Genomic DNA, 21,370 nt, shown 5'->3' with positions numbered 1-21,370 from the left:
CAAGTTTTAAATGTAGAGTATGCCTAAAACATTAGGTGCTGTCTTGTTCAGAGAAGCACCTAATTAGTGCCATGCTTCTAGAAGGTATAGTCACAAAATTGTAATTTTTTTAGGTAATACCATCTTCAGTTTTCTGAAGTAAAAAATAGGACTTCAATCACTTAGTAAATTTTTGACATGAAAGTTTACACAACAGTTATAGAACATGTTTGTAGATAGTTGAATTTAAGCCCTCAGCATAACAAGGCACTGAGTCTCTAACAGAAAGACAGGTGTGCTAGAACTCCCTCTGCTCACATTGCTTTATCCAAGATGTCAATACAAACATGCTATTGCAACAAAACCACATCTTCCAAGCTAAGTGTAACCACCTTAATCAATTATTATGTTAAAAAGAGCTTTTTATTTAACACTAGAATGGATACTGCTGAGAAGTCTAACTATTTGCTTTTCTAGCAAAATCTACCAAGTATCCTTAAGTATACAATTAATGTTCCTATAAAAGATTCAGGGAAGATAGCTCATAGTTCAGAGTGTCTTAGAAATAGATATAAGTAGTAGATAGTATCAGGAAAAAAGAGTGCATTAAAAACTTAATTCTTAAATATGGAAAGCATAAGATTTTAGCTTATTTTTCTAAGATGGAAGAAAGAAAATCAGAAATTAAAAAGGAATTGCAAGGTATTTGGAGGTGTCAGCTCTGAAAAAGTCTGCTTTATTTGTTTCTTTATGAATATGAAGGTCACTTTTTCCATTAACATTTGTGGCTCACTCTCTTCAAGCCACAGATATATTGGGTTTTGTTAGGCTGGGAAAAAAATCTAAAAACATAGAATTATTATAGAGGTTATGTAAATAATATGCCACTTATTTACTCATCAATCAGACTATTTGTTATCAGTGCTATATATAAAGGAAGACAGCCTCAGAAACTCAATGAAGAAATTTTAAATAATATTTATGTAATGCATTACATAGTCAAACATTAGTTATCTAATTAATCATTTACTTTAAAATAAAAATTGCCGCCTTTCTGTCAGAGAAGTGCTTTTGAGATACAGAAGAAAAATGAGAGTACAATATTCTTAACAAACTTTTTTTTAAACTAGCTATCCAAATCTCTTGAACAATATTGATTCAGTGAAAATCATTCTATATTTATTGAAAAAAACTCCATAACTTTCACTTCAAGAAAGGAAGACAAAATATCCCTCCTAACCTATTGAAAATGTTTTCCTGTTTATGAGTTTAAACTTATGAGTGAAAATGAGCTTTCAAAAGATTAATGCTTCTTCCCTTCAATAAACAATTCAAAAGCTTTCTAAATTGAAGATGTCTACCCAAACTCAATTAATCTTATTATTTTAGTTAGCCCCAAAGCACTATTCTTATAAGAACTGCTTCAGAAATATAGCTCGTTGAGATGGCTCTTGGTTTATGACACTTCTAAAACAAAATAACAGTGGAAGGCTTCGAGTTTGTCAGTTTCTCTTAAAAAAAATCTAAGTGCAATCTCTTCCACAATGTATATTTTTATCAGAATATATATATTACATATAATACATATGATATTCCATACAAATAAATAATAAATATAATATATATAATATAGATATAATATGTATGGTATATATATATATTTTAGCAGAATTAGGAATGATTATGAAAAAGGATTTTCTGGTATTTATTGCGTATTTCACCACTGATTTCAAGTAAAAATATTTCAGAAGTCATGTAATACACATGTATTTACTGTCGTACCGTGGCCTTTGTTAGTTTTTATTTTAAAAAGATTATTGTTCGTCAACTCTCTTTTCCATATATAAACCATAAGCCAAACAATAATACAACGAGAGATGCTGCTTTCCAAAATAAAAAATTAACTAGCCTACTTACTGGAATCAGGCATAATGCGAAGGTCACCTTCTTTATAGTCATCTAAGAGTTGGTACATGTACAAGACAGGATCTTTCTCGTAGGTAATGTAAAACCATGTGTTCATAATAGGAGCTCGAGCCAAGACCATCCCCCTCCATTCATCTTTTGAGCCATCCTCTGTCTCAAACATATGTTCCACAGCTTTGCCAATCATTGTGTCTGCCAGGTGAGCATCGCTAATTCGAGATGAAGCTGAAATGGTAGCAGTTCATAAATATGTCCATTCAAATGTACAAAAATAAGTCTTTGTAAAAAATAATCTTTATCCAGAATCATGAATAAGTTCATTTCAAAGTTAGTCAATTCACGTAAAAAACAAATATTGTCCATTCCAGACAGATGAAGACCAAAGAACTGCAGAACCTGAATAATTATTTTAACATGTTAACACTCTTATCAACATTTTCCATCACTGTAACTCCCCCCACTGTAAAGGGAAATCAATATAGGTCAAAGCAAAGAATGGAGTTTGTAAGTGGGGGGAGGAAGAGAGGTTAAATCACAGAGGAGTTGTATGAAGTTATTCATGGAGGTGCCTAATTTGGTTTTCCCTAACCCAATTCTAGAGACTGCTACTGATCTCTTTGAAGTTAGGAAAAGCAAGAACTTATTGCATTCAGAAAGAAGTAATTGCTAGGGTAAAATTTGAACTTTACAGTTTGGAAAAGTAGTTTAACAATGCAGTGCTAATTATGAAATCCAATAAAGCCTTGTCACTAGTCGTTATTTCACTAAGAAAATGCTTTTTTTCCTCTGTTTTTACTAATATCTAGAGAAAGCAAATGAAAAAAACCAACCCAATCAAATACATAATTACTGTCAAACACACACAAGGCAACATAGCCAGGATATTTCTCAACTGTCTCAGTATAAATTTTAATAGAAATATCAATTTTACATGTACATAAGCTTGTTAGGGGATAAGACTCTAAACAAGAAAAAATACAGAATTTAGTGCATAACATTTAAAGACAAAAGACAGCACTATGCTTTCTGGCATCATAAAATCTTTGTGAAATCAAGAAAAATTAAACAGAGCATTTAGATTATCTGCAATGTGATGGAAAGTATTTTAATAAAATGTAAATGTTCCAACAACACGTGCATATAGGAAAAAACCTCTTACCAACTCTGTCTGGAAGAACTTCAAGTGCTGAAACTCTTTCATCTTTGTGTAGTTCTAGTCCATACACACAATCAAATCCATCATACTTTATAAGATACAGAGAGGGATTTACAGGAACTTGATCAAGAACTGTGCCCTTCCATTGTGTTACAGGTCCACTCCCTTCTTTCCAGCCGTGCTGTATTCTGCAGCCAACAATGTTTCTTCGTGGCTGAGAAACAAGTTTGCTTGGTCCAACATTGTTTCTATGCTTTCTGTACACAGATACAAACAGAACATTAAACAAGTACATATTCAAAATGATACTGAGAACAAGAGCTGTATGCTTAAGAAGGCAATATATTATTATATATTAATAAAGATACATTAAATTATGTCATGTACAGCTTAGTGTACCTTATTCAAATTAGGGTACAAAGCATTTTGTGTTGTACTGGGAAAAGAAGAAAAAATCCCACACTGAAAAGTAGTGGAACACTTTCAACATTTTTTATAAAGTTGCTTTCACAACAGTAGTTTCAATAACTAGTTTGCTTAAGTAAAAAGAACTATTTTAGCCATTGCTACACTGAACATGAAAAGTAAAATTTGCTTGTTAAAACCCTAAATCAGGTCTCAAAGATCAATGGGGTTGTTGAGACCCAAGTGCAGGACTCAGCACTTAGCCTTATGGAACCTCATGCAATTGGCCCATTGATCCAGCCTGTTCAAGTCCCTCTGTAGAGCTTTCCTGTCTTCAAGCAGATCAATAATCCCTCCCCACTTAGTGTCATCTGCAAACTTGCTGAAGGTGCACTTGATCCACTTATCCAGATCATTAATGAAAATATTAAACAGACTGGCCCCAGTACCAAGTGCTGGGGAACACCACTTGTGACCGGCTGCCAACTGGATTTAACTCCATTCATGACAAATCTTTAGGCCTGTCCATTCAGCTAGCAAAGAGACATCCAAGCCATGAGCAGCCAGTTTCTCCAGGAGCATGCTGTGAGACATGGTGTCAAAAGCTTTGCTAAGGTCCAGGTAGACAACATCCACAGCCTTTCCCTCATCCACTAAGTGGATCACCATGTCATAGAAGATCAGGTTAGTCAAGCAGGACCTCCCTTTCATAAACCCATGCTGGCTGGGCCTGATGACCTGGGTGTCCTGCACATGCTGCATAATGGCTCCATAACCTTCCCCAGCACCAAAGTCAGACTGACAGGGCTGTAGTTCCCCAGATCCTCCTTCTGGCCCTTCTTGTAGATGAACATTCCATTTGCTAACCTCCAGTCAACTGGGACCTTCCCAGTTAGCCAGGATTGCTGATAACTGATTGAAAGTGGCTTGGTAAGCACTTCCACCAGCTCCCTCAGTACCACTGGGTGTATTCCATCCTTGTGTATTCCAAAGCGGTTGTCACAGTTTAACCCTGGGCTGGCAATTAAACAAATGACAGATGCTCTCTATTAATCCCCCTCCCTTCCTCTATTGAGGAAGAATGAGAAACAATAAGGGAGAGAGACTTATGGATTAGAAATTGAACTAAACAGCTCTAATGAAACAGTAATTATGAAAAAAAGATTAAATATATACAAATATGTACAAAAGCAATATCATGTTTCTCCTCTCTTTCCCCCAGTAATGCTCATGTCATCACTGAGGATGCAGGGCAGGCCCTGGAAAAGTCCTAGGCTCGGCTCCTGGATTCAGTGGCAGACGGGAGCTGGAGGCAGGAACACATGGATTCAGGAGGGCACAGACTGGGCTCAAAGGAAGACAAATGGACAGAATCCTCCCAGGATGCCGACCATGGACGAAGAACTTGACCCTTGAGATCTGTCAGATTTATACCAAGTATGATGCGTATGGGATGGAATACTCCATTTGGTCAATTTTGGTCACCTGCCTTGTCTGTTCCTCCCTAAAGGAGGGTTGCAGCTGTGACCCCTTTACACCCTCTCTCTTAGAATCATAGAATCATAGAATTGGCTGGGTTGGAAGGGACCTCAGAGATCATCAAGTCCAACCCTTGATCCACTCCCGCTGCAGTTACTAGACCATGGCACTGAGTGCCACATCCAGTCTCTTTTTAAATATCTCCAGGGATGGAGAATCCACCACTTCCCAGGGCAGCCCATTCCAATGCTTGATCACCCTCTCAGTAAAGAAATTCTTTCTAATGACCAACCTAAACCTCCCCGGGCACAACTTGAGACCGTGCCCTCTTGTCTTGCTGAGAGTTGCCTGGGAAAAGAGACCAACCCCCACCTGCCTACAACCTCCTTTCAGGTAGTTGCAGAGAGTGATGAGGTCTCCTCTTAGCCTCCTCTTCTCCAGGCTGAAGAGCCCCAGCTCCCTCAGCCTCTCCTCATAGGGTCTGTGCTCGAGTCCCTTCACCAGCCTAGTTGTCCTCCTTTGGACCTGCTCCAGGACCTCGATATACTTCCTAAACTGAGGGGCCCAGAACTGGACACAGTACTCGAGGTGTGGCCTCACCAGCACTGAGTACAGGGGCAGAATCACTTCCTTGGACCTGCTGGCCATGCTATTCCTGATACAGGCCAGGATGCCATTGGCCTTCTTGGCTACCTGAGCACACTGTTGACTCATGTTCAGCTTCCTATCAATCCAGACTCCCAGGTGCCTCTATGTCTGGCTGCTCTCCAACCACTCTGTCCCCAGCCTGTAGCGCTGCATGGGGTTGTTGTGGCCAAAGTGCAGGATCCGGCACTTGGCCTTGTTGAACCTCATCCCGTTGGAATCAGCCCAACTCTCCAGTCTGTCCAGGTCCCTCTGCAGAGCCCTCCTGCCTTCCAGCTGATCGACACTTCCCCCCAGCATACTGTCATCTGCAAACTTGCTGATGATGGACTCAATCCCCTCATCTAAATCGTCAATAAAGATATTAAATAGAACTGGTCCCAACACTGATCCCTGGGGGACACCGTTCAGCACCACTCTCTGGGCCTGGCCCTCCAGCCAGTTCCTAACCCAGTGCAGAGTGCCCCTGTCCAAGCTGTGGGCTGACAGCTTTTTCAGGAGAATGCTGTGGGAGACAGTGTCAAAGGCCTTGCTGAAGTCCAGGTAGACCACATCCACAGCCTTCCCCTCATCCACCAGGCGGGTCACCTGATCATAAAAGGAGATCAGGTTGGTCAGACAGGACCTGCCCTTCCTAAACCCGTGCTGGCTGGGTCTGATCCCTTGTCCATCCTACAGGTGCTGTGTGATTACACTGAGGATGATCTGTTCCATAACCCTGCCAGGCACTGAGGTCAGGCTGACAGGCCTGTAGTTTTCCAGGTTCTCCTTCCGGCCCTTTTCGTGGATTGGCGTGACATTCGCCAACTTCCAATCATCTGGGATGTCCCCAGTTAGCCAGGACTGTTGGTAGATGATAGAGAGAGGCTTGGCGAGCTCTTCTAACAGCTCCCTCATCACCCTTCTGTGGATCCCACCTGGTCTCATAGACTTGTGGGGATCCAAGCAGTTTAATAGGTCACTGACTGTTTCCTTCTGGATTACAGGGGGGCTGTTTAGATTCTTGTCACCTTCTATAAGCTCCAGAAGCCAGCTGTCCTCAGGATAACCTGTCTTACTGTCGAAAACTGAGGCAAAGAAGGTGTTAAATACCTCAGCCTTTTCTTCATCTGTGACAACTATATTCCCGCCCATGTCCAGTAAAGAATGGATGTTTTCCTTGCCCCTCCTTTTGCCATTGATGTATCTGTAGAAGGACTTTTTGCTATCCTTCACAGAGGTGGTGAGATTCAGTTCAAGTTGTGCCTTTGTCTCTCTAATTTTCTTTCTACACAACCTAACTATATTCCTAAATTCCTCCTGAGTAGTTAGCCCTTTTTTCCATAATTTGTAGGCCCTCTTTTAAACCCTAATTTCTTTCAAAGTCTCCCTGTTCAGCCAGACCGGTCGTCTTTCCCACCGGCTTGCCTTTCAGCACACTGGGACAGCCTGCTCCTGTGCTTTCAAAACTTGCTCCTTGAAGTACGTCCATCCCTCCTGGACCCCTTTGTTTTCAAGGGCTGTATCCCAGGGTATACTCTGGACTAGTCTTCTGAATAGGCCAAAATCTGCCCTCCCGAAGTCCAACGTAGAGGTTTTATTGATGACGCTCCTTGTATCCCTGAGTATTGAGAACTCTATTATTTCATGATCACTGAGTCCCAGACATCCACCGACCACTACATCTCTCACCAGCCCCTCTCTGTGAAAAGAAGGTCAAGCGGGGCTCCATCCCTGGTAGGCTCATTTAACAGCTGGAGCAGGAAATTATCCTCTATACACTCTAGGAATCTCCTGGACTGCCTCCTCTCTGCTGTGTGGAGTTCCCAGCAGATGTCCGGCAGGTTAAAGTCACCCACGAGAACAAGGGACGATGATTTTGAAACATCTGCCAACTGCTCGTAGAATAATTCATCACCCTCATCCTCCTGATTGGGTGGTCTGTAACAGACTCCCACCAGGATGTCAGCCTTGTTGGCCTTCCCCCTGATTCTTATCCACAGGCACTCAACCTTATCGTTACTGACTTCAACTTCTATAGAGTCAAGAGACTCTCTAACATATAGAGCTACCCCTCCACCTCTCCTACCCTGCCTGTCCCTTCTGAAGAGCCTGTAGCCACCCATGGCAGCACTCCAGTCATGGGACTCATCCCACCATGTTTCCGTGATAGCGATTACATCATAGCTTTCCTGCTGCACGATGGCTTCCAGCTCCTCCTGTTTGTTGCCCATGCTGCGTGCATTGGTGTACATGCACTTCAGCTGGGCTGCTGGTTTGTCTCTTAACTTGGGCTGTCCACCCTTGGGTTCCTTTCTGGAGAGCCCAGTTTCAACCCCTTCCCCCTTCAAACCTAGTTTAAAGCCCTCCTTATCAGCCCCGCCAACTTATGGGGTAGAGTCCTTTTTCCCCTGTTAGACACAGCCCATCTGGTATGCTGAAATTTGGCCCATAGTCAAAAAACCCAAAGTTCCTCTGGTGGCACCAATCCCTTAGCCACCTATTGATGAGATAGGCTTTCCTATTCCTCTCCTCATTCATCCCCTCTACTGGAGGAACTGAGGCGAACACCACCTGTGCTCCTGTCCCATGGACTAATCGACCCAGGGCCTTGAAGTCCTTTTTAATCACCTTTTTAATCACTCCTTCCATTAATGTCATCACTGCCAGCCTGGACTACCAGCAGTGGATAATAATCTGAGGGCCGGATTAGCTGAGGGAGTCTCCTACTAATATCCCTCACCCGGGCACCAGGAAGGCAGCAGACCTCCCTGTGGGATGGGTCCGGTCAACATATAGGGCCCTCAGTTCCCCTCAGAAGGGAGTCACCAACTACAACTACCCTTCTTTTCTTCTTTGTATCTGTAGTTGTAACCCGTCTGGTAGACAGGGGGCGAGCAGGAGACCTTGCAGACAGATCTTCCTCTTGTCTGTCCTCTGCTTGATTCTCTGAGTCCAGGGCGTCATATCTGTTCTCTAAGGGCACCTGGGGGGGGTGGTGGAGGTTGGGAGGGGATTCTTTTACCTCTCCGATGACAGACCTGTTTCCATTCCCCCTCATCCCCTTTGTTAGTGTCAACTGCCTGATGGCTGGAGGGGCAAAGCTTTCTTATGCTCTTTCTGGAGCATAAGATGTTTCTCAGAACCAAGCAGTGGCCTTGGTTTGGCATAACATTCTCTAGCTGTAACTATAAACACTGAACATTATCAGACCTACAAGTAGACACTGACTGAGAAACGTAATTAATTTCAGCAAGTGCAGCTACTTAGAAGAGACTTAACTGAAAGTAAAATTACAAGAAATAAAATTATTTCTATCCTGGCCTGAACCAGGACAGTGGTGCAGCAGGTCACTAACCATTTCCTCTTGGATCATGGGGATTTTGTTCTGCTCCCTGTCCGGTCTAACAGCTCAGGGTCTGGGTACCCTGAGAAGAACTGGTCTTACTATTAAAGACTGAGTCAAAGAAAACAGAAAGTACCTCATCTTTTTCCTCATCCTTTGTCACTCTTCTTCTGCCCACATCCAAAAAAGGATGGAGATTCTCATTAACAACAGAAGGAAGGCTAATTTATAGAAACATTTTTTATTGTCTTGTATAACAGTAGTCAAGTTTTACTTGGGCATTGGCCCTTCTAATATTATCCTGGCATAACCTTATGACATCCAGGTAGTCCCCGAGTTGCCTACCCCTTCTTCCAAAGACCATAAACTCTCCTTTTTTTTTCCCCTGAATTCCCAGAGTTCTCTGTTCAGCCAAACCAGTCTTCTTCACCACCAGCTCATCTTTTGGCACATAGAGATGGCCTCCTCCTTTGTTTTTAAGATTTCCTTCTTGAAGGACGTCCAACCTTTCTGGACTCCTTTGCCCTTCAGGACTGCCTCCCAAGGGACCCTTGTCAACCAGTCTCCTAAACAGGCCAAAGTATGCCCCCTGGAAGTCCAAGGTGGAAGCTCTACTAACCACCCTCCTTAATTCTCCAAGAATTGAAAAACTATGATTTCATGATTGCTGGGTCTGAGACGGCCTCCAACCACAACATCACCCACAACTCCTTTTTTATTCGCAAAGAGTAGGTCCAGTGGGGCACCTTCCTTAGTTGGCTCACTCACTATGTGTGTCAGGAAGTTATCTTCCACACCTCCAGGAACCTCCAAGACTGTTTCCTCTCTGCTGTATTATATTTCCAGCAGATATCTGTTAAGGTGAAATCCCCCACAAGAACAAGGGCTAGCAAATGTGAGACTTCTACCAGCTGCTAATACAGTATTTCATCTGTCTCTCCATCCTGGTTGGACAGACTCCCAACAGGATATCTGCCTTGTTGGACTTACCCCTGATTCTTACCCCAAAACACTCGACCCTTTAGTCACCATCATAAAGCTCTAGACAGTCAAAACACTCCCTAACTGTTGGGAAACTGTCTGGAAGAAAACAGACATGTGAGCAATCCTGATTGTTTAGCTTTAGCTAGAGTAAACTAAGGGCCTTGAGACCCAGTTGCAAGGTTACTGAAAGATGAGCTATGGGAAAAAGATAAGGGAACTGGCAGCAGAAAAGAAGAAGAACAGGATAATGAGGTAGCCAGCAGAAGTTCTGTGAGAACAGGATTTGTGGCCAAGATATAGCCACCTGCAAGATATCGTTATATAAACAAGGATTCTATATAAAGCGAGTGTGAATTGTTAATAAACGACTTCACTTTAACCATATTGGTGACTACGTGTCGTCCTTAAGCCTCCGTGGATTTCCCACACCTAACATACAGGGGCACCCCATTGGGTCTTGGATATTGTCAATTGGCCACCAGACACTTTTACACTGCCAACTCACCACTGGAACAAGTGGTTGGCACGCAGCAGGTTGGTCACCATGTAAGCACCATGACCAGGACCTTGGGAAGCATGCGACTCTGCTCATATCGCTGTCATTTTTGCAAGGAAATCCTGAATATATAGGGGAGTTCAGGTGTATGAGTCACACAATTTGTAACACAAAAAATCAATGACAAGATAAAGGCAACTCAGTTAAACATATTATGAACAGCTTGTTTCAGGTCACAGTCTTTAAAAATTCAAAGCACAGTTTTTTAAAGTAATGTTAATTTCTTTTTCTTAACATTACTGATGTAAACACTTTGAAAATATAAAATATGTCTCTCGAATCAGTATATTTTCTACTGTTTTAAAAATACAAATATATTCTCAATTAACAGATTTTTACCCCAAACTTAACCAGTTTCTGTTTTGTATCATGCCTGACAGGCACCTAAAGATAAGACCGCTAATTAGGTCATCTCCTGGTACGCTGTCAAGACAAAGACAATAAATTTAGCAAGGTAACAAGGACTGAAGGATTACAATAATTAAAAGAGAAGTTCTTGAGATGGCAAAATCTGTGTGTCATCTTTGGCAAGTCTGTGTGCCAGTGATTTGTGAAAAGACAGAATCCCTTTTTGCTGTATAAAACTCAAAAGAGAAAAGGAGAGGACGAGGGCTCTCTCTTCCCCCCTTCTCTCGCCACTTCGACTTCAGCTACAGGACAGCACCAGCAGAGGAAAAAAAAGCGGAGAACAGCAGCCAAGGAGGAACGGTGGGCCCTAGACCACCGCCCCCCCCCAGCCAGAGACCAGGGCCGATGGACAGTGATAAAACTTAATTGCTCTCTTGTTTTTTCTTTCCTTTTCTTTTCTTAGCAACTCTCTCCTCAGAGTGACTAATTTAGGCAAAATCTCTACTCTTTTAAACTTGTTTTTTCCTTTTAAAGGTGATGTTATTGTCTCCTTTCCCTGAAATAAATCTTTGTAATTTGCTTAAAACATAAAGCCTCTTATTTTTGTAAATTCGTGTGACGTCTATGAGTAGTGGCTGATTTTTCCTCACAATCAAAAGATAAAATAATAGCTCGGATTGTAACAATTACTTTTAGAAAATATTTCACATTTGATTGAATTGCCTTTATCTTATCGTTAGATAACCAAAAACAGTTGCAAAGCAAAAATCACAGAGCCATGAGCAGAGCCACCTGCTTCCTGAGGAGGGGGGGTGATGGGTTTGGCCTCAGTTGCTCCTGGCCCCACCCAGGTCTTGTCAGCAACTGTTGCATGAGCCGTGGCCTCCTGGCTGCTCTCTCCACTCCCCCTGAAGCTTCTTGAATTCAGGACCCCCCCTGCACACCATGGTTGAGAGTTCTACTGTGCATCATGCCAGCATTGGTACTGTTCGCCTTAGTGACTGAGTATTTATCTTGAAGGCATTAAGCTGCTAAGTAAAATCTTGTTCCGAGAAAGAGTTTTATGAGAAGAACCAGATCATGGAAAGTTAAAAGAAATTTATAAAATAGTACAAATGAAGCATAACTGCAATGGTTAGTACAAGTTCTGTATTTCATAGTGACATGTAGAAAAGTTATTAAAAATAGGGCCCAAATTAGAATTTTGATCTTAATACAGACTGTCACTAACAGGGGATCATATGATCAGAGAATTGTTATCAACTATTTTTCCTCAGTATTCAGTCTATGAGGCCCATTACTACAGACAGAAGTTTTAAAGTACTTTCTGTACTCCTTTAAAAACCATTGTTCATTTTTGAAATAATTTTCTTAAGATTGCAAGTGTATTTGGTACATGTGGACACACATATACACACACAATGACACCTGTGCGGGTAGCCTTGATGAGAAGAAGTCAGGAGCTGCCCTGCAGCAGATACATCTGCTTCCAGCTGGCTTGGTAATGGCCCCACTGCAGGCCAAAGTTAAACCCATCAGTGAATTTGGTGGCACCTTTGTGGAAACATATTTTAGAAAAGGCAAAAAAACCTCTGTAAAGGCAGAGAAGGAGGGGTATAAAATGTGTGTGTGTGTGTGTAAGTGAGAAACAGCAGAGGGAACACCCAGTTCAGAAAAGAAGGTATAAGAAGGTATTCCATGGGGCCAGAGCAGATATCCACACTGCAGCCTGTGTAGGACCCATGGTGGAGTAGTTAGATATTTCCTGAAGGAACTGTGGCCCATGAAGAACCCATGCCAAAGCAGTTTTCCTGACAGGACTGTCTCCTCTGGAAGAGCCCATGCTGGAGTCGATTTTTTTGACAGGAACTGTGGCCTGTAGAGAACCCATGCCAGAGCAGGGGAGAAGTAAGAATACAAGGGAAGGAGCAGCAGAGAGCAACCATTATATATTAACTGTAATCTCCCTTACCCAATTTCCCCTGCACTGCTCTGGGGGTGATGAGTGGTAGAAGAGTCTGGAGTGAAGGAGTAAAGTTGAGCATGGCAAAGGGGGGCAGAAAGGTGTTTTAATGTTTTCCTGTTTCTTACCACCTGAATCTATTTAATTTGGCAATAAATTACTTTTCTCCAAATCAAGCCTGTTTTGCTTGGGACAGTATCTGGTAAGCAATCTCCCCATCTTTATCTTGACCCATGAGCTTTTTCATCCTATTTTCTCCCCCTGCCCTACTGAGGAGGGGAGTAAGCAGGTGGGTGGGAGTTTGGCATATAGCCATGTATAACCCACCACCACAAGTTAAAGTGTGATCAGAAATTTGCAGGGGATAATTGCAGTGGTAGTTAAGCTACAGATGCAACCTCCACCTCAAGAGTCCTTGAACTGCCAGCTATGAGAAACCTGGAGAATATAAGGAAGATTTTATATTTACACTGTTTTGTGCACTCTTTTTTTTTATGGGTGGAAAGGATGAGAGCCAAGAGACTACTAACTGATCTGACACAAACAGAGCCAGCTTCATATTCACAGATATCATCACTACCCATTGACACTGACAGAGCACACAGATTGGCCCTTTTGCAAAGCTGACCTATAACCATGGGACCCTCTTCCAAAATGGTCAATGGTTAACGACCATTTTAGTTAAGAAGAGTTGAAAAGACTAATCCACACACCTCATTTTGTCCCTTCCTCAGTTACTGGAGCATGCCCTGTTCCATCCTGTTGACGCTTCTCTCCCTGATTAATTTCTGAACCTAGTTTACAATCTCCCCTATTGCCTTCAAGTGTCAGTAGACTTCTTCCTCTTTTTCTTTAAATGAGGAATGTAAAAGTCATCATAATTAAATCAATGAAAAAGTATGCATTAGTAATTAATGTTCTGCTGTAACAGCACATAGTAGTATCAGAATACATTTTTAAATAGTGATTCATATCTCACTTTTTTACTATAAACATGTCTACAGCACTACTTACTGTTCATTTCAAAGACGTAAGCAATGAATATCGAATAAAAACAATTCTATACTAGTCTCTGTCATTCTCAGAGACGTCAGCAAGCAGCATAGTCATCTTGGTTTGATACAAGATAAAACCCTTACCAAACAATTCTTTAACAATTGAACTAGGCTAAATTAACATAAAACTCAGTTGGGCATTAAATGCCTCAAAATCACGTGACAGGATCATGACTTATTATGCTCCATAGAAGCCTTTATACTAAAAACTATGCAACCTATTTAGATATTTAAATAAGTGTATAACAATAAAGACAAATCCAGCTACCCTCAAGTACAAAAGGCAACCCACCTCTGATAGTCTTCCCATCATACACTCCTTTCTCTGAGCGGTTGAAAAAGAACAAGAAAAATTAATTTTTAACTCTACCTGTCTCTAGACAAATAAATGTTTATCTTTGCCTTGTAAGGAGATAGACAAGACTGAATAGTGATGAGCTTGTGGAAGGAATTAGGAGTAGTTTTACATTGGGTGTTGTATCTGGGAAACAATTAATACTAATTCAAATGTTAATCACAGAAGATGTTTCTGACAGACAAATTGCTTTGGATTGATGCATGTTGTATATCACCACTATAGGATTTCATACTTAAAATATAATTAGTAGCATTTAAATAAATTTCACCTTTCCCCAGCTTATTTTAGAGTTCACCCACCAGAGATGCAGCCAAATGCAATGCCTAGCTGTCAGATGCTAAGGTCAATCGTGTTATCACCTCTATCTTCTCACATTTACTCATAGCAGCATTTAGCTGCTACCATTTCAAAATGTAGTTGAGAGAATAATGCATGCCATGAATGGATAGGATAAACAAGTATCCTTCACACAAATAGCTGCCCTATAGAAGCACTTCAGTATGCCCTTTATTAATTTAAATAAATAAATAAATAAATAAGGTGAAAAATCCTTTACACAAAATAAAGCTGTAATGAATCCTAGAGTACATGTGCCCAATATCTGGTCTACAACCTCTTGTCTCTGAATTATAGAGTAAATTAAAGAACTGTTTTGACAGGATAATTTCTCTCAGAGTAATATTCAAAATTATGTTTAGAAGTCTACCAATGGTGCATTCTTTCCTACTGTCCTCCCCAAAAGAATTCGTCTGATTCTATACACATTGTCTGAATACTACTCCACATGATTTTCAGCGAAAAATGTCTGCAACAATACAGATACATTTCTAGAATGGTACTTGCAGTTATTGAGAACTATACTTTAGGAAAGACATTAGCAACTTACTTGTGGGAAGTTCTTTTCTTCATCATGCTTGCAGAGACTCCTGCATGACCTACAATAAAAATGATGGAATTATTGAAAAATAAAGTGTGATTATACACAATATCAAAAAGCTATTTTACAGAAAAACTCTCTTTTTTAACTTAAAAAGTTTGAATACTTCATGTTGTGATTGATCAGTGAGTTCCTACAATGGAAGGAGGCTCTGAAGAGACAGGCAAGGACTTTGTACTCACAAAGCAAAGTGAAGTAGGGAGTGACTGATGACAACTGTTACTAAAAGCTGAATTTATCTCTAAAGAAAGGAGATGTCAGGTAGCCTTTGTTCTTGATAAATGACTACAACAGTTAAGGGAATCAAATGGCTCTGTAACTACTCTTGACACTCATAACAATGATGATGATGCTCCTGAGTTAGCGAGGCCAGAATGGGTGGGTGTATAAAGACTCAGTATGGCACACACAGTATAAAAACTGTACAACTAACAGAAAGAACTTTGAAGAGAGAAACAGGCTTACGCCAATTTCAATCCACATATTCCTTCCCAAGGACTGAGCACTGGAGCAGGCTGCCCAGAGAGGTTGTGGAGTCTCCTTCTCTGGAGAAATTGAAAACCCACCTGGACACGTTCCTATGTGACCTGCTGCAGGCGACCCTGCTCTGGCAGGGGGGTTGGACAAGATCATCTTTTGAGGTCCCCTCCAACCCCTAACTTCCTGTGATTCTGTGACTGGGGATGCCCAGCATCATGATAAAGACCAGTAATGAGAATCACATCTGTATTGTGATTCAACTGTATACTGCAAATGCTATACTCTGCTAAATGTAAGTTGTACTGTGATTTAAGTAAATTGCTGTATCATTCTAATAAATCAAAGTCCCATGTAATGTTAAATAAATTCAGTAAAATAAGTTATTAAACATTTAACCCTCTACATATGGAATATCCAAAAGAACTCAGTCAGAGAGTGTTGGACACATGTATGTTATCAATAAAAAATACCTCCTGTATCTGCAGAAACATGTTCAGAATTTCATCTATGGATGTTTACATTCAAATCTACAGAGAAATACTTAATTGACATTTCTCTACAAATCCAAACAAATTCTTGAACTTCAACATTATGTGTATGCTCTAAGCACATGTATTTTGAAAATTAATTTTCATGATAGCAGTAGTGTCACAAGAGTTATGCACTGAAAGGGCAATTTACATTTAAAGTTTTCATAAATATTTTCATCTTTTTATATTCATATGGAGAAATAAAGAGGAAATATATAAAATGACAGAAATGGCAGAATTAAAATAAGACTACATACATCTTGTTTCCAACACTCAAGCTTGTACTGAATCCATGGAAAGATACATCTTGAGTTTTAATAACAGGTGGAATTTTAAGTTTTCAAAAATTAGGCCCTCCATGCAAATAGATATAGTAAAGATCCTATTTGCAATTTTTTACTACTATAAGTCCAAGTAAATCAAACTTCCCTTTGATCATGTTTATAAGAACTATTAACTAGAAATTAAAACACAAGATATCACAAAAAATCTGAACAGAAAAACAAAAGACTTTGGGACTTGGCTGCAACCACTAAATGAGCATTCTCATCATATCATTAGCCATCTGGAGCAAGTCCAATGGGCCACAAAGATGATCAGAGGACTGAAGCACATCTCCTATGAAGACAGGCTGAGAGAGTTGGGGTTGTTCAGCCTGGAGAAGAGAAGACTCTGGGGAGACCTTATAGCAGCCTTCCAGTACCTGAAGGGGGCCTACAAGCAAGCTGGGGAAGGACTTTTCACAAGGACAAAGGGTAATGGCTTTAAATTGGAAGAGGGTAGTTTTATGTTAGACATTACGAAGAAATTAATCACTGTGATGAGTCACTGGAACAGGTTGCCCAGGGAAGTTGTGAATGCCCTCTCCCTAGAAACATTCAAGGCCAAATTGGATGAGGCTTTGAGCAACCTGGTCTAGTGGGACCCCCATGGCAGGGGGTTGTAACTAGATGATCTTTAAGGTACCTTCCAACCCAAACCATTCAATGAATCTATGCTCTCTTAGTTATATGAGGAAAAAAGTTAGAAAGCATACTTCTTTAAAAAAAAGAAATCTATTCTCACTAAGTAAAAGAACATGAACGCACAGATTTCAGGTTTTCTATTACTGGTTGATAAGACAAAGTAAGATTTAACTAAGTCAGGAGTTAAAGCACTATAGATAGAAAAAACACACATATAATCATCAGGGTGGTTCAGCACAAAACTTATTTTCTGTCTTCTGCTCAGAGATTCTGAATCTTATTACACAGTGCAACATCATTTAGCCTTCCAAAACAAAAGGAACTCTACAGGCACACAGAAGGAAGATCTATTACAGAAGCTGCAAAAACCACAAAGGAGAAGTTATGCATGCTACTGAGAACAAGTGTTTGCCCTATTCAGTAACTGCTAACCTTAGGCATCTCAAACTCTACAGTCAGATGTCTTTTCTCTCAAATTCAATTTTGTTCAAAATTTTTGGCTATCCATACACAATCTCTATGCATGAAATTACATGTACCAAGCCTCCAAATATTTACAACAACACTGAACTAAGACTTTGAGAGAATACCCTTTTTTTGCTGACAGGTGAAAATGAATTTGACAGTTCAACTGATTCTAAGAACTTGCTTGTTCATGTACCTAGCACTAAACAAAAGCTAAATAAACAAACTGAGTACTGCTCAGTTTCTTGTGTTGGTAGCTTAAGGTAGTGTGCAGTTTAATAAATTAATATTATGAATAATGTGAATACTGCCTACTTACAAGAGATGATAACCCAGCACAATAAATACATGTACCTGTTGGACCAAGTACAGAGGGGGGCCACAAAAATGATCAGAGAGACGTGATGTTGATTATTGAAATAAGAATTTTTGGCATGAAAAAAAACCACAGAAAGAGCAAAGAGATGGGTAGAATAAAAACAGAGCTTACACAAAACTAAGACACTGACAATTAGAAAAAACATATCCCTAATAGTCAACAGCCTGTCCTTGAGAAACAGGCCTGCAAGACAGATGAAAGATGGGAGCACTGACACAACTTATCTTGGTTATAGCCTTGAGTGCTAGGTAGAAAACACAGAGTAATCAGATTGACTATATTAACATCTCATCAGCATATTAATGTAATATTAGCATACTAAAACACCCACCCATAGGCTAGAGGGACCCCTACTAACCAAAAGCCCCCTACCCTTTGAGCATTTTTTAAGCACTGTCACTTTAAATGGAAGCAAAGAACTAGTTAACCATTCATGCATACCAATGATAAAATACAATTAGAGATAAAGTAAATTTACAAAGTTTCTGTGTATAAAAATAGCCCTTGTGTTTCAGGAAGCTGAGCTAGCTTTGTGGAATACCACCTATCTCCCTTTTCTGCATAAAACTGGAAATTAAACTCCATTCGAGGTGGAGTCTCATGAGTGCAGAGTAAAGGGGAAGAATCACTCACGGTGAGGCCACACCAATTTTGAATATAGCAGGATCATCATCTCTTTTGACTGGCTGGTTATATTGTGTTTAATGCAGGGCACGCTACTGACTCCTACTGAGATTGCTGTCAACCAGCACCCACAGATCCCTTCGTGCAAGGGAACTCCATCCACTCCTCTCCACCATTTTAAACTCGTGCCTAGCATTACTCTGTCCTATGTGCAGAATCTGGCATTTTGACTTGTTAAATTTCATCCCATTAATCACAGCCCAATGCTCCAATCTATGTTCCAACATTAGCAATTAGACAAGTAATCAGATGCTCATCAAGCAAGCACCATATATCGGTGGTAAAAATTTGGCAAGCCATGACCATCAACAGAAAAGAATGGTTACAAACCCCAAAGGGCCTCCATCAATTTTCACCTCTTATAGGTGAAATATTTTCTCATGTTGGGAAACTGTCTGGAAAACTGTTGGGAAACAGACATGTGAGCAATCCTGACTATTTAGCTTTAGCTAGAGTAAACTAAGGGCCTTGAGACCCAGTTGCAAGGTTACTGAAAGATGAGCTATGGGAAAAAGATAAGGGAGCTGGCAGTAGAAAAGAAGAAATAACAGGATAATGAGGTAGCCAGCAGAAGTTCTGTGAGAACAGAATTTGTGTCCAAGATACAGCCACCTGCAAGATATCGTTATATAAACAAAGGCTCTATATAAAGCGAGTGTCCACTGTTAATAAACGACTTCACTTTAACCATATTGGTGACTGCGTGTCGTCCTTTAAGCCTCCGCGGATTTTTTCCTACATTTGGCGCCCGAACAGGGACCCTCTCGCTGTTGCTTCCAGGAGCGATGAAGACAGCTGGAATGAGAGGGTCGTGAGAAAGCCGACCGAAGGAACGGTGCGGCAGGAGCGGAGAAGCCAGTCGAAAGGAGACTGCTGCCCCGGCAGTCTATGTAGCTGGTGCCCGGCTACGGAACGAAAGAGGTACCTCAGAATTGAAGAATCTTGCCAAGAAAAAGGTGAGCGGCTGGGGAGGAGATGGGGTCTACACTCTCTAAAGAAGAAGAGGCAGTAGTTAAGCTCCTCCAATGTATTCTCTCTAAGAGAGGTTTATCACACGAAGGCAGGACCTTACGTGAATTACTGAAATGGGCACGGGATAGACACTTGATCCCCTCGATGGGTACCGTTTTTGAGTTACCTACTTGGGAAGCCATAGGTACTGCTCTATGGGATAAAATTAGCGATGGAGAGAAGGAGGCACGACGCTTAGTGACACTCTGGAAATTGATTAGAGAAACCTTAAAAGAAATGAAAAGTGAAAGAGCAGCAGCCTCAGCGTTTGCTGCCTTAACACCTGATCTACCAATACCGATGAATGCTCAAAATATGGACTTGACCTCTAAACAGTTATTTGAGACACCTAAAATACCCCTACCAGCACCTGAAGGGACTATACTGATTCAAGCTCAGCCAACTGTGCCATTTGACCCTGGGGGGTCAGATGAAAAGCAAAAATGGGACTGAGAAGCAAAACGAAATGCGACCGAAAACACCACCAGAATCGTCGGAGGACCCAGAGGGAGAGAAGCCGGGGAACACAGACGAGGAACCTTGGAATGCAGACCCCCCCCTCCTGCCCGCCTGCCACGACTCCCAAACACTCTGCCACCGCTGCCTTCCTCTCCACCTCCGATGCCTGATTTATCTTCTTGACCACAGTTGCCATCAATTAATCCTCTGCTTCACCTGTCAACACCATCAGTGCCTGCTATAGAGCAACAACCAAGGAAAGAACTGGGACTCGGAGACAAGCAGCTCAGAGAACTGCTAAAGAAACTGAAAGAACTGGAGACCAAGGATGAGTATACCCCTGAAAAAACCCTAGTTTTTTGCTCCGGGGAACACCCTGAACAACCCAGGGGCACTAATCCAATTTTATCCCCTGATCCGTTCCCTATCCCTGCTCCTACTTCCCTTAACCCTTTAACACCCACTGCTCCACCTCTTCCAGATCCAACATGGGGAGGGGAGGGTGGTGGGGGGGACAGTGGGGGTGGGGGTATGGAAGTGTGTATCCAGTAACTAGGTGGAAGGGAATTATTCAAAATGCTGTAGTTGAAGGAGAAATGGTTCCCAATATGGGTCCAATGGCTTTTCCAGTGATAGTGGGACCAGGAGGAGGAGGTCAATGGGTCACATTAGATTGGAAAATGATAAAAGAAGCCAAAGCTGCCATTACGCAGTATGGTTTGAAATCGTCATTTGCTCGATCTATTTTGCAACATCTTTTTACTGCTCAGTTGTTGACGCCATATGACACAAAAATGCTCATTAATACTCTGTTAACTCCTTCTCAACAACTGCAATTTTATCATAAATGGCAAATGCTGTGTGAAAATGAAGCTGTGATTCCTAGACAGAACACCGATGCATTATACGGAGTGCAAGCACAAATGTTACTTGGTGCTTGTCCTTTTGTATGTGCAGATTTGCAGGCATGGTTTCAAACTGAAGTGTTACAACTTTCACAAGAATTGGCGTATAAAGCTTTGCAAACTGTGCATGATCCTGCACAAGCAACTCCCTCTTTTACAAATATTAAGCAGGGGAGAGCAGAGCCATATCCAAAATTTGTGGATCACTTATATTCAGTGGTAATAGCACATCCCGATTTGACAGAAAAGATGAAAACAAAATTATTTATATGTCAGCATATGACAATGCTAATGAAAAAAACTAAACATGCATTAGGACTACTCCCAAAAGGTGCTACAGCAGCTCAATTGTTAGAAGCTTCTGAGCAAATGCTAG

At 41.1% G+C, this 21,370-nt stretch overlaps 1 protein-coding gene across 1 annotated transcript in view; it reads right to left on the bottom strand.

Moving 5' to 3' along the window:
* The window catches only part of LOC139789202 (spindlin-Z-like), a 44,118-nt gene that overhangs the window by 3,763 nt on the left and 18,985 nt on the right, over window positions 1-21,370 (bottom strand). The window contains exons 2-4 of the mRNA XM_071729716.1: window positions 15,066-15,114; window positions 3,065-3,318; window positions 1,897-2,130 (exon numbers count right to left, since the gene is read on the bottom strand). Coding sequence (XP_071585817.1) covers window positions 1,897-2,130; window positions 3,065-3,318; window positions 15,066-15,114 — 537 coding nt within the window. The remainder of the gene's footprint in view (window positions 1-1,896; window positions 2,131-3,064; window positions 3,319-15,065; window positions 15,115-21,370) is intronic.

This window comes from Heliangelus exortis, chromosome W, assembly GCF_036169615.1.
Source record: "Heliangelus exortis chromosome W, bHelExo1.hap1, whole genome shotgun sequence".
In the NCBI taxonomy this organism is placed as follows: Eukaryota; Metazoa; Chordata; class Aves; order Apodiformes; family Trochilidae; genus Heliangelus; species Heliangelus exortis.
The sequence above is the reverse complement of the archived record's forward strand: the minus strand, read 5'-3'. Positions and strand labels throughout refer to the sequence as shown.